The sequence below is a fragment of the Gymnogyps californianus genome, chromosome 8 (genome assembly GCF_018139145.2).
Source record: "Gymnogyps californianus isolate 813 chromosome 8, ASM1813914v2, whole genome shotgun sequence".
NCBI classification, from domain to species: Eukaryota; Metazoa; Chordata; class Aves; order Accipitriformes; family Cathartidae; genus Gymnogyps; species Gymnogyps californianus.
The window spans coordinates 11,870,512-11,883,784 of NC_059478.1; the positions used below are offsets into that span (position 1 = coordinate 11,870,512).

Genomic DNA, 13,273 nt, shown 5'->3' on the forward strand with positions numbered 1-13,273 from the left:
TGTGTCCAGCTGTGACAGCAGAGAAAGTCAGAGGCTGGCTGAGCCGTGTCACAGTCCACAGTCGTTTTTACCTGTAAGGTTCCTGCTCATTCTGTTTTGTACTGCAAAAGTTCCTCTCACCAACATAACAAGCAGCCCAAATAAAAGCGGTTTCTTCAAGGATATTTTTAAACATTAATATTAATGCTAACTGCAGTACTAAAGTCTGTATGGGACCTGGGCAGAGTTGTGACAACCTTATTTTAATGATACTTCAGAGATTTCCAAATTAGAATACAGGAAACAGGAAGTGGGAATAAATGAAACAAAGCCAAAGGAAAGGATAAATGGAAAACACATTTTAATACACACTTGCCTAGTCTTTAAACATTCATTCAGTCAACACTTCCTGTGATTTTTAATAGCATGGTTCTGTCTGCTCTTTTACACTTGACTTTGTCGGGAAAGGAGCTAATTTTTTTGAGGATGATGTTCATAGTCGAAAGGATTTAACTAGATGGTAGTAGATGCATGCCGAGAGCCTTTTAAGATGTAAAGAGAAGTACTAAGTCTTTTGGATCATTCCCATGTACAGTAGCTCATTGGATCATGCATCACTGGTTCTCACTGCTTCTCCACAACCTTCTTGTATGACTTCAACTTCCTTTGGTGGTGTTTTTAAGCAACTTTTTCTATCAAGTCAGATGGATACTGGTTTAATACATGACAACCCCCATTCATAATGCTGAATTTCTCCCTTATCATTGGGTCTTCTTTGTCATTTAATCTCTGCCCCAGTGACTTACTGTTGCTGCTGCAGCTCTTGGGATGTAAGACAACCTTTCTGTATTTTTTCTTTATCAGTATACCATTTTCTTTCACATCTTGACTGAAGATACTGTTTCTCATGATTTCTCACTGCTTTTGCTGTGGCTTTTTTTGGCTGTTCTATTACAAAACAGAGGAAAACACAGTGGAATACATTTGTATGGCGAGTGCAGTGTTTTACGATAGCACCAGCTTCTATTGCCAAAGGTGTATTACAGGTGACTTTCTGTCCTGCTTAGCACACTATAGCTCCCAGTCTTGAGACTTCAGATCCATATGTTTCAGTGATTCAAGTATGGGCAGAAGGAAATATCTGCCCTTATATAGTTGGATGTTTGTCAAAAGTATTAAGAGGACTATGAAAAGTAAAATATAAAACAACATATTTTAATTCCTGGAAAAGATTGCAATGCTGTGCAATCAAAAGATAAAGAACATTTAAAATAGAAAACTGCTGATTTGATGATAACTAGAAATGATATGTGTTGTGGTTTAACCCCAGCCAGCAACTAAGCACCACGCAGCTGCTTCCCCCTCTCCCCTCCCAGTGGGGTGGGGAGGAGGAAAAAAAAAAGTAAAACTCGTGGGTTGAGATAAGAACAGTTTAATAACTAAAGTAAAATAAAACACACTACTAACTACTACTACTACTACTACTAATATAATAATAATTGTAATTAAAAGGAATATAACAAAAAAAAAGAAATAACACCCAAGAAAAGACAAGTGATGCACAATGCAATTGCTCACCACCTGCTGACCGACACCCAAGCAGTGATCTGCTCCTCCTGGCCAGCTCTCCCCAGTTTATATACTGGGCATGACGTTCTATGGTATGGAATACCCCTTTGGCTAGTTTGGGTCAGCTGCCCCGGCTCTGCTCCCTCCAACCTTCTTGTACACCTGCTTGCTGGCAGAGCATGGGAAACTGAAAAATCCTTGACTTAAGATAAGCGCTACTTAGCAACAACTAAAACATCAGCATGTTATCAACAGTATTCTCACACTAAATCCAAAACACAGCACTATACCAGCTACTAAGAAGAAAATTAACTCTATCCCAGCCAAAACCAGGACAGTATGGAACAGCCAATGTATTAGATTCTTTGTGTGGTTTATTGGTGTCCAACCCTGGGTATCACTAATACTTACCTGGAAAATTATTCTTCTCTCATTTACACTGCTGTAATATTAAAGTAACTCCTTTTTAATCATGACATCAGAAGATTATTTGCATATTCCCATTGGCATAACTGTGAATACAGTCCCACCCTGTGTACACAAACCAACCTTTTTAGGTGTCACCTGTTAAAAGAGCGAGGTTATACTTCTCTTACGGCTTGCTCTTTTCCCATTCTCCACACCCCTTGAATAGCTGTACTGGAAATAAATGCAAACCCTATTAAAACAGAAGAGTAACCACATAGTGTAATTTAAACAAGAGCCAATTTAAGTAACTCTTGTGTTAATGCATGCAAAAACCAGTGTTCTGGGGCATGCAGCACTTGAAAGAACAGGACCCTAAGCGTGTTGAGAGATTACTCTGCCTGCCTGTTACCATATTAAAGAGTCTTTCTGAAATTAGCACGTCTCTTGTGTCACAAGTTAAAAATATTTTCCATGTTATACTTAGTTGATTGAGTTTTAATAGAATATTTATTTTGTGGAAAATAAATTCCACAGTTCTTACTAGGACTTTGTCTTTAATATTAACAATCCACCCCTGTATGTTGTATTGATCTCTGTCAAAATTTGATGTTGCTGTTTTCTAAGAAATTTTACAAATGAGAGCTAATGTAGGAGGTAAAGTTTACCTATAGACTCTTAGAATAAGTGTCAGCTGGCAAAATGGGGTAGCTGTAAGAAAAATGAAATCATAATTTATCCAATAAATCACCAAACAGGAAAGGAACATTACATATTAGAAATCCTTTCAGATAATACTAAAATACGTGTGACTTAGAGAATACCACAGAGACTTTAATCAAAGGCTGCTGTAGGATAGAGTGAAACTGCTGATTCAATATATTGAGAATAAATTCACCAGCAGTACCATAAAATTTACTAGACTCAGTCTTGTCTTCTGATTCCCCGGAGGACATCATTGTGCATCCTAAAAAGCAGATCAGACCCGCAAGGCTAACAATGAATCTAGTGGGCCTAATTCTGATTTTGTTTATGTGAAAGTCAAAGGACTTACGTTCATGCAAGTGAAGAGTTAAGAATATGGCCCAGCACATTTTCGTGGTTAGTTTGTTGACATCAGAAAAACCAGGTGTATTTCCAGAGTAATTCAAGGGAACAAACCAGCTTTAGTACCAAAATTGCTACACAAACTACATAGCACTGTCTGATTTTTTTTTTAAATTCTAGACCCAACTATGCATAAACTTATGCTGTTCTAACATCAGTAGAGATACTCACAGGAGTAGGATTTTGAAGGTCAGTTCTATGGGTCCAGTCCTGAAGAAGGCACCTCCTTCTTCACCCTGTGAAACAGACGCTGAGAAGAAGAATTAATTTTCCTCTTTCCTTATCTTTGCATTCACTTTGACAGGGAAGAAACACTGCGTTGTAAGCAAAATTTTCAGTTGGGACTAAAAAGAAATTCTTTTCTTATTTTCAGTTAAAAAAAAGCCAAACCACCCAAAAAAGAACCTGAGAAAAACACATTTATAATTCATCAGAAATAATGCTGACTGTGAAATACTAAGTAATTTTCATGCAGTTTGCACAGAGATAAATGTGAGGAAAAGGAGAAAAAATAGGAGTGTTATATGTTGCATTTGACGCAGTATATAATATATATACACACAAAGTTTATTGTAACAGCCCTTTCACCTGATGTTTGAAGAACTGAGATTTGTTGTTTACCTTCTTCTTAACAGAGGGGAATATTCTTTAAATGGAGTCCAAAGATCCATAAAAGAAGAGAGGTCTTATTCTTTAGTAGGATCACCACCTGCTGCTTGCCCATACTCCCTTCAGCAACCTGAGGCCCCTAGACTCATGCATCTTGTGTTATATTCCTGCAAGAAAACAGGATGAGTGTGAACTGATGCTCAAGGCTGCTTTTAGTTAAAGTATTTTGACTCAATGGAAGATTAGCACTGAAACCGGGAATTGGCTGGTCACTGCTGCTTTGATCCCCTCTTTCACAGTGACCTTACACACAGCTGTCCAGGAGCATGCAAGGGGAGAAGCTGTTGCAAAGCCATCACTCTCCCTGTGTTCGTTCGCTAAGCAGGAAACGCCACACGCCATTCAGAGCATGCGCACCACATATTCACCACTTCACATTTTGGAAGGGTAAAAGTGTGGGGATTTTCAAAGGTATAATGTTGCTTTGTGCTATAAATTCCTTATCTATGTCCTTTAAAAACCTGAAAAGTGGCTTGATATTCCAAATACTAATAGTTCCATGAGCAGGGAGTTAATGAAGCATTTTAGTCCTTCTCTTTTCCTCTCGGTTCTCTTCTGTTGAATAAAGGGTGAGCATATTAGCCTTTCTTTCAGCATGGTACCCAGCAGTTACTTTCCTCTATCTGGATACTGATTCACACAAGGCATATAGGAACTTAGTATCTTGGATAGATGAACTCCCTGTTGAAATAAGCTGACACTGACTGATGGATTCAGAAGTTATTGACGGAAGAGGTATACACACACACACACAGACGCAGGCACACACCAAGTATAATTGCACCTTTATAACAGCCTCTTTACATGCTGTAAAGGAGCAGAAAAAGGCACACACTGAAGTATTTCTGTATTTCCTTTCATTTTTAAATCACAAAAAAATGTAAAATGCTACCAAACTTGGACAGATTTTATTCTCAGTTCACACTAGAGCTAGACGGCAACAGGGCAGTCGTCTAACCCAACATGGGCTTGCAAAGATCACTCCCTGCCTTTACCTAGAAATTTTGTATAACACACAGGTTTCTAGTAAAGAGGTGGAACAATCATAGTTAATATTAAATCATTTTTTCTTGAACTTTGTAGCATTTTATTACTGAGGTTATAGGTAGTAATCACATTTTATTAGGGCATTCACTGATTCTGAAAGTTATGTGCATTTACTTTTAAAACCGCATTGGCTGTTACGTGCTGCTTTTTGACAGCAACCTTGCACAGGAGGTTTCCCACTGTTAGCAGCAACCCATCTGGAGAGTCCAAGTCCTTCTCTACCTATGTAACGATTTGGAAACCATGCATGCATTCAGGAGTAAAAATTAGCCTCTGGAGTGCATTTGCCTTATAAAACTTTGATTTGGGGCGATTTGCTTCACTATAGCATAAGAAAATGGAGTAACAACTAGAGCTATATGTCTGCAATGACTTGTGAGTGATCTCCTAACTACATTTGAAAGAAAGTTCAACCATGCCTTGAACCTGTATGCTTCAGGCTGAACAATTCAGACAGATGTTTAATCACTTCATATTCACTAGGAAATGGCTATTCAATGGCCGTAGAATTTAAAAGTGGCACCATGAGATGAATGCTTCATGTTATTTCTATATTGCCATTCCCTTTTAGAAGCATAAGTAAAAACAATTCAGCTGAATCCAGCATGGTTTTATCACATAAATTTCAATCATAATTTTTTTTTTAAGCATTAGATACCCTTTTAAATTTTTAGTTACAGAAAGCCCAAAACTATAGTGCAAGTTGATGCAAATGAAAAGAGATGAAAAAGGATTCTCCAACTTCTCAGAAAGGGAGGTGTAGACTGGGTAAAAAGTGAGTGCATTGTTTAACTGAATCTGCAACAATAATTATAAGGAAAATATTTAACTTAGAGCAACACAAAAAAAACCATGACCCCGAAACTTTTAACAGGTAATTCATCAAGCGTTAGGCTGAAAATACCTCTTCAGAAGAAAAATTGTAATAAATCTGCAGTTGTTGGTTACAGTATGCTAAATATTGTGAAACACTTTCCTAAAAGAAAGACACAGTGTGGCTTTGATAAGATTAAGGTGCATTTCAGCAAAGCATACACATTATTCTTCATTTTACTATTTGGCAATTTCAATGTTCTTCTTCAGAGAAAACAAAAGTTTATAATGATTAACGTTCTGTGCTGTGGGAAGCATACAGTCTACAACAATACTACTCTTGTGTCGCACTAGCCTTCCTCATCTATAACATCAGCACAAATAGTTTTTCAGATGAGTAACCAGCATTTCTGAGATAAGTCCTTCCTTTAACTGCAATTGATAATGCGTGGTTGTGTATTGCAGTGTCAACAGAGGCCTCAATGAGCCTGACAAACTTCCACTGAGCCCCGTACCAAAAGCTCAGGGCCCAGCTGAGTGGGAGTCCGGAGTTTAGCAGACAAATATGACACTACCATCCCCAACCCCAGACCATCTTTTTGTCCCGCCAAGATATAGTGTGTCACCACAGTGCTCAGGATCAGACCTTTACACTTCAAATTGAGAGTCTATTTCCTCCACTCCTGGAAATATCCTACATGGCTTGCGTTACACCGGTAAGATAAATTATGCAAACTAATAGTTGTGTCTAAATGTATTCTCATGCATGCCTGTTTTCTAATTCTTGTTAGCAGAGAACTCAGAGAAGTGATTTAAAGTCACCTTATAATTCCAGCTGGCAGTGGAGGAACTCGAGCATGCCACCAGGGAATTCTGTGTTCAAACCTGTATTCAGCTATTTAACAGTATGAAGTTCACTGTGCAGATGAGCGACACCACGTGAATCTTTCACAGCGAACACAAAGAAGTATCACAGGCTCCATGGTTCTATTAAACCCCTGGGAAAAAAAGTCAATGGATTTGGTGGAGGGGGCACATCTCTTTGCCTCTCTCTTTTCACAAATCTGATTTTTTTAAAGTTTTAAATGGGGAACACTATTTTGTAGTGAAATTGAAGAGTAAGCTAATGTAGGGAACACAGTGACTCTCCCACGCTTGGGGCATAGACTCTCCTACTGCACTGTGACCCACCTTCATCCATTCGTACCCCAAGACACATGAACTCCTCCCGACCCAGCACTTCTGCTCTGGTGCTTTTGGGATGGCCAATAGCTGGGACAACAACGGGAGCATGCAGGCTGCAGCCAGCCCTTCCCGAGTGGTGCGGCAAATAGGCTGTCCAAGTAGTCATTCCCTCCTGGGGTGGGGGAGAAAGAGAGAGAGAGAGCGCCAAAGGTTTCTTTCACAGAGGTCACAATACTGAAACATTGTCAATGAATACTGATACTGTGTACACTTCTACTTTGAGGTCACTGAAGATATGTTTCCAGGTCAACACGGGAAGAACAAAATCTTAAAACTTTATCAGAATATAGTGCATTGCATCCTGCCATCTGCCTGTACACAAAACACCCGTCAATGGATATCGCATGGGCAAACTGACTGCGCAGTGTCTCGTTCACCATGTCTGCCTGTTTACCTATTGGCATTCCAGATGCTGGGAGACCCTTTTTGCATAATGAGTTATGCTCTTATGTTTATTTTGGCTAGCTTGGTAGTTAGTAGGCAGCACAGTGGGATGGCGCTGGGTGCTTGTGGCAATGACCATTTGTCTTCCAGCTTATGACTTGGGGAATATGCTACAAGTAGTCCAAACAGCATGAGATACAAGGTTATGGATGACTCCAAATTCTGACATGCTTCCTTGTCCTCACTGTAAGCACAGGTAAATAGGATTTTGGTATAGGAAATAGGATTTACCTATTACCATGTGTTAATGTTATCAGAAAGCTATCCCTTGCTCCACCTTTGTATCTCTACTTTTTGAGACAGTAGACAGTGCACATGCCTACTTTCATCTCTGGGACTTCTCCTGCCTGTGCTGGCGACAACTGCCATCCTCTGCTGCTCTAACACAGAGTACTTGCTCTTTCTCTGCCCTAGCAGCATCACTTACTGTCACACAAACCCTTTAAATCTGCATCTCATCCAATCTCATCATGCTCACCTTCAAGGTTTTACCTGACATCCAGCTTCCCTTATGTCTTCTCTCACCGCACTGCCTCCCCATTCCCCTCCTTTAAAGCCTCATCCTAAGCACTCTCTTTGCTTCCCTTGTCGCTTAGCAGCAGTTTTACAAGTGTGATGTTTTACTCCTTTCATACTCGTAACATTATTACTCTTTCATGCCACCCTGCATGCTGGAAATTATCTCCTATTTCTTTTGAGTCACACACCCTCCCTTAGCTTCCTCCACATCTTTCCTTAAAAGCCATTTCTTCAGCAACAATTTCCAGTTATGCTATCCCCACTGGTGTGTCTTCATCTGAATGCCACTGGCCAAAGAGGACCTAAATTTAACCATCTGGGCACAGTATTCACTCACACTTTTGCTTGAGGCTAGATAGCTGTCAAATGGGTATCTATCTCCTTTGACAACTTGCTTAGGTAAGACATGGGTTACATTATCCTTGTGTCAATGTTCTGTTATGGCAGGGAGCAGCTGCAAATTTGGGGAGTGTTCTTGCAGCAGCCAGTTGTTGGCCATATGACGTTCAATTTTTATTTATAAGCATTCCCAGTAGTTGGGACAAAGGGCACTTTTTTCTTGTTGTTGTTAAAACATTCATAATACTCTTAAAGATACCCACAAACTGAAAAACCTCAAAGTTTAGCCAGTAGTACAAGTTTATGAGCTTGTTTCTAATTCAATGTATACCATGATTGAAAATTATGTTGATTATAGGGAAGTCCCAGACTGAAGCTAAGTTATCTTGGTCACAGAATCTTATCTTTTCTCCTGCTTTCCCTGTTAATGGTGGACTAGCATGCTTTGGCTTTGGAGTCAGAAGACTGAAGTCCACAAGGTGCTTTTTCTGCAGAGGACCTTCCTCTTCAGAACTCACTCTCCACTTTGGCCACCAAAACTTAAGCCTCTTTGCCTTCAGGATCAGTTTAAGGCACATACTTGTTTTGGTGAAGGGCTGATTTTTTCGTTTTGCCAGATAATATGCTTCTGCAACTCATTTATTGACGTGCCACAGAAACAAAAAGGTGTTTGTGTTCTGGCTGAAGTTACACACATCATAAAGTTTACCAGCTCATTCTAACATAAGAAGTGATGTGTTACTGTTTTTGTTCAATGATGTGATCTATGTTGTTTTCTATTTTTCATTTCATATGCATTAGCAGAGATAAAGTATGTGTTTTTCCTCATCTACACACCTTTCAGAAGTAGGCTGGAATTGATCACTTGCCCTACATTTTAGTAATCCATGACCCTCCTTAAAGTCATCTCTGTTTCTTCCTAGTGCAAGCTGGGAAGCATTCTGCTGCCCCACCAACTTTCTTAAAATGGCAAAAGCAGCTGGATCTAATAGCCTTCTGAAGGCAATACCGTGTTTTGGATGTGTATCGTGCTTTTTGTGCTATCCATTTTATAGGCTTTCACTGGTTAAATCACAGTGAATATGGAGAAGCAGATTTTGTGAACCACTAGCAGATGTTCACTGTTGCTAGTTTCATGAGTCTTGTAGAACAGCAGGAACAGACTATGTGCAAAACTTTTTTTTTTGTAATTTTACTGTCTCATACTGTTCTCACAGCACTGGCTCGGTAATGATATCATAAAGCTTGGGAGGTAAGCTTTGATTGCAGACTAGCTGCTGTTGGGGCCTTCAGAAAGCCAGACCTGTAAAGTGTAGTTTGTTTGCAAAAGCCTGTGGCTGAGACAGATGGGTTAGCTGGAAATATGTCATTTATAATATAATCAAATGCTTGACCTCTTATTCAGGTATTAGTTATCATGACATGGATGCTGAATGTTTAAACTGTCTCACAGTTTGTTTCATTCAGATGTAAGCTGTGATAGCTTTGTGTGAAATGCTAATTTTGGATGAAATTATCATGTTAGCATGATTTATTTGATTTTTGTAACACCTTGTTGTACAGAGGAGAAAATGATCACAAAACAGTTTCATGTAAAAAGCAAGAGTACTAGAATCTGTAGATTTCAAACATTTTCTTCAAATAATGCCTTATTTTAAACCTGGCCCAAGTTTTGGTAGGGATTATATCAATGTGGTAATTTACTGTCCTCCCTTGAGCTAACAAGTCACTTGGTTGAAATGGTTTTGTAGTCAAATACATGTTGTGAGCAGAGGAAGAGATCTTTAATACAGAATCAGCCTTGCTCTGTGATCTGAACAGAAATGAATTATCATGGGCACAGACAGCATAGGGACAGAGCAAGGCTGAGTTTGTGATAGCACTAGCTTTACTTTGACTTAGTAATATATCCATCTACAGAGTCCACGCCTCTTTCTTTCCTCCATCTCTATTGCCAATGGATATGTAGCTTATAGGAGTTATCTGAGCATACATGTATTAACTGTGACTGTAGGCAGAACAGCAACTGTGATAAAAGATTATTCTTAATACTGGAAAGCCAAAGCATGCAAAACATTTGAAATATCAGAACTGAGAGTGTCTGCACAATATTAATTCAGCCCTTTTGTGTCTGTGCATTAAAATCTGTTATAATACAAGGACAGATTGAAGATAAAATAAGAATAGGTCAGACAATTTTAATACAAGTATTAACTAATTCTGCAGCGCTTGATTTTGCAACCTTAAGATATTATTTTGGCACAGATATTTGGATATAGTCTTCCCTGTTCTTTTTTTTTCTTTTTTTTTTTAAAGAGCGGGGGGGGTGTAAAAATAAAATTTAAACACCCCCCCAAAAAAAACCCCATGAAAATTATATCATCCTCTAGGTAAAGCAGTAGTGGAGGGAATGAGTTGTGCAGTTTTCCAGCACAGATACCTGCTGCAGTCAGGGAGCAGGCAAAAGCAAGAACCGAGGGTCCTAGTGCAGGCTATGCAGGAGAACATGCTCTGCTGCGCACGGGTTCTTCTGCCCTTTTCTCCCCATCGGCTTTGTGCTAATCTGCTCCCTTTCTCTCCTGATTTCATTTGCTTGCATAGTCCACCAAGAGGGAATAATTTGAGACAGATATCTAAGGGGGAGAAGCTGGGACAAGAAGAGCTGGGAGAAGACTGTGAGTGGGGAGAAGGGAAGTTAAGATGAATGAAGGAGGCAAACAGGGACTTCGATGTTTAAGATGGTAAAGCCTGAGATATATGGCAAGGGACTGGAAAGAGGGAGACAATACTAGGTAACTTTCACAGGTGACACTACAAAAATCTATTAGTAACAAACATTACTTCCTTCTCTACCACACAACCAGAAAACAAGCTTGAAAGAATAAAGTTCAAAAATTTGTTAGGTTATAGCTGATAAAATTTGAAAACATCTATTTCATTATCTAATTCAGCTCATGCAAGATTGCTCCTTGTAATGTGGTTTCCTGTGCATTATGAAATCTAGTTCTATAGCGATTGAAATTTAGAACCCCTGAAAAACAATTTTAATAGTTCCATGTCTCAGAAATTCTAGGCATTTCTCCACTTTAAATATTCTCTTTGCTAATTTCTTTTTTACTTCTAATTTATAGCATCTTTAATCTGCTCAGGAATTGCTATCTATGCAGGTTCTTAGAGTCCTTTTAACTATATACATGCTATTACCACATCCGCACCAGACACTTAATTGTAGCAGGGTTAACGTACACATCTCAGCTCTTTCAGGACACATGTCTGAGGTCAAAGACTTTGTTTGATTTTAGGAAGAAATCAGTAAGTTCAGTAAGAACAGGTCCAGAGGATATTGTTGCTTACCATGACTTAAATTCATAGTCTGCCTTCCACTAATTTGTGAATTTTTTCTCCCATTTCCATGGAAATTTTAATTATTTTTCAGTCTTTAAAGTGAATAAAACTGAATGCAATCCAGTTGCAATAGGAATCAGTTTAGTGATATACTTTGTTGTCTTATAATATGTACATCTCAAATAATATTGTACAAAAACTTAATGTAGGTTGCTTGTGCTAAGTGCCCAGTATGTTCCTTCTATTACCAAATGCAGTCAGTGATATATCTCACTGCTCACTACTGCCTTGTGCACAGCCCTTTCTGGCCTGCCAGTGACACCTGAAGCTGCTCAGCTTCTGTTTATGAAGAAGTTTTCTTCTTTTTTCATAGTACCACAACCATTCTTAGAGGGAGAGTTTACCTCTTTCTTCACTTTTTCCTTTGCAAGGGACCTACCTCTGACTTGGGCTTGTTGCAGCAACAATGCTTTTGAATCTGCAGATTCCTCACTATTTCCAGAAGCTGAGGTTCAAGGATGGGGAGTATGGGAAAGTTCACATTAGCATTATTTCTGCTATTCTTGTTTTGGGTAAAAATAATATCCCATTTGCATGAGCATTTCATAAATATACTACTATTATTATTTTGCATAACAATGCTGTAGTTCTGCTTTCCTAGAATGTAATCAGTAGTAAATATTCTATACATTTTACGGATAAGGGTTTCAGCAGTGCCCTATTTATTCAGCTGAGAATAGTAATTTTGTGGATGAATAATTTTTGATAGCATTTCTGTTCTTATACCGTTAACCAGATGCTTGAAGGAGGACTGACTCTGTAGTGTGATGTAAGACTTACTTCCAGAGTGATGCCACCAACGTTCGTGTTTGCTTTACAGGTTGATGACCAAATGAAGTTGCTTCAGAACTGCTGGAGTGAACTCTTAATTCTAGATCACATTTACCGGCAAGTGGTACACGGGAAAGAAGGTTCCATCCTTCTGGTTACCGGGCAACAAGTGAGTATGTGGGCTCAGAGAAGTATTGATGGCTTTTTAATAATCATTTTCAAAACAGCAGGAGTTTGACTAGGTCAGAAGCACTCCTGTGTTCTCAGAGATTCTCCACAAATAATGTAGATAAAATGACCTGTGCACTCTGTTCCTAGTCTGCTGATTACAGTTAAACTTATAAAAGCAGATATAATCATAAGCACTTTGCTTTTCAAATATACTTGTATACTTCAGTGATTGAAAAATAGCAGATGAGAAGTGTTTCTCAAGAAGTTGTATTTCCTTGGGGCTAAAATGGTTTCTGACAGCAACAACGCTCCCAAACCTGATGCTTTAGGTCTAAGCAATTATAGCTTATTTTCCCTTCAGAATTATGGTTTACTCAAAAGAATAACTAGCTGGGTCAGAAACCTAGAGAACCTGCAGCTACTACCTCAGAAATATCTTGCTTTTAGAGAAGTATGCACATGTGTGAGAAACTGGGCAGCTGAGACATCTAATCCCAGGAAAATTATTTAGTCCATAGGCTATAAATGCAGGTATTGTCTCAGGAGCTGTCTCAGGGTATGCACCCTGTAGTTTCTGCACAGCTTTCCAAGGGTTAGTTTTCTTCAGGTGTCAGATGCATAGATCTCCCAAAATGCAAGAGCAATCATGTGGCAAATATTAGGGACACTGTGAGAAAATCCAAAGGAAATAGAACGTTTTGTCTCCCTCATACTGTCCAAAGCACAAAGTACTTGACAGTAAAATAAGAACCTTATTCCTAAGATTCTTATTCTGGTTGTAACAGAAGAA

The 13,273-nt window shown here is 38.9% G+C and overlaps 1 protein-coding gene across 1 annotated transcript in view; it reads left to right on the plus strand.

Annotated features, from left to right (window-relative positions):
- The window catches only part of NR5A2 (nuclear receptor subfamily 5 group A member 2), an 87,753-nt gene that overhangs the window by 32,543 nt on the left and 41,937 nt on the right, over positions 1-13,273 (plus strand). The window contains exon 5 of the mRNA XM_050900792.1: positions 12,362-12,481. Coding sequence (XP_050756749.1) covers positions 12,362-12,481 — 120 coding nt within the window. The remainder of the gene's footprint in view (positions 1-12,361; positions 12,482-13,273) is intronic.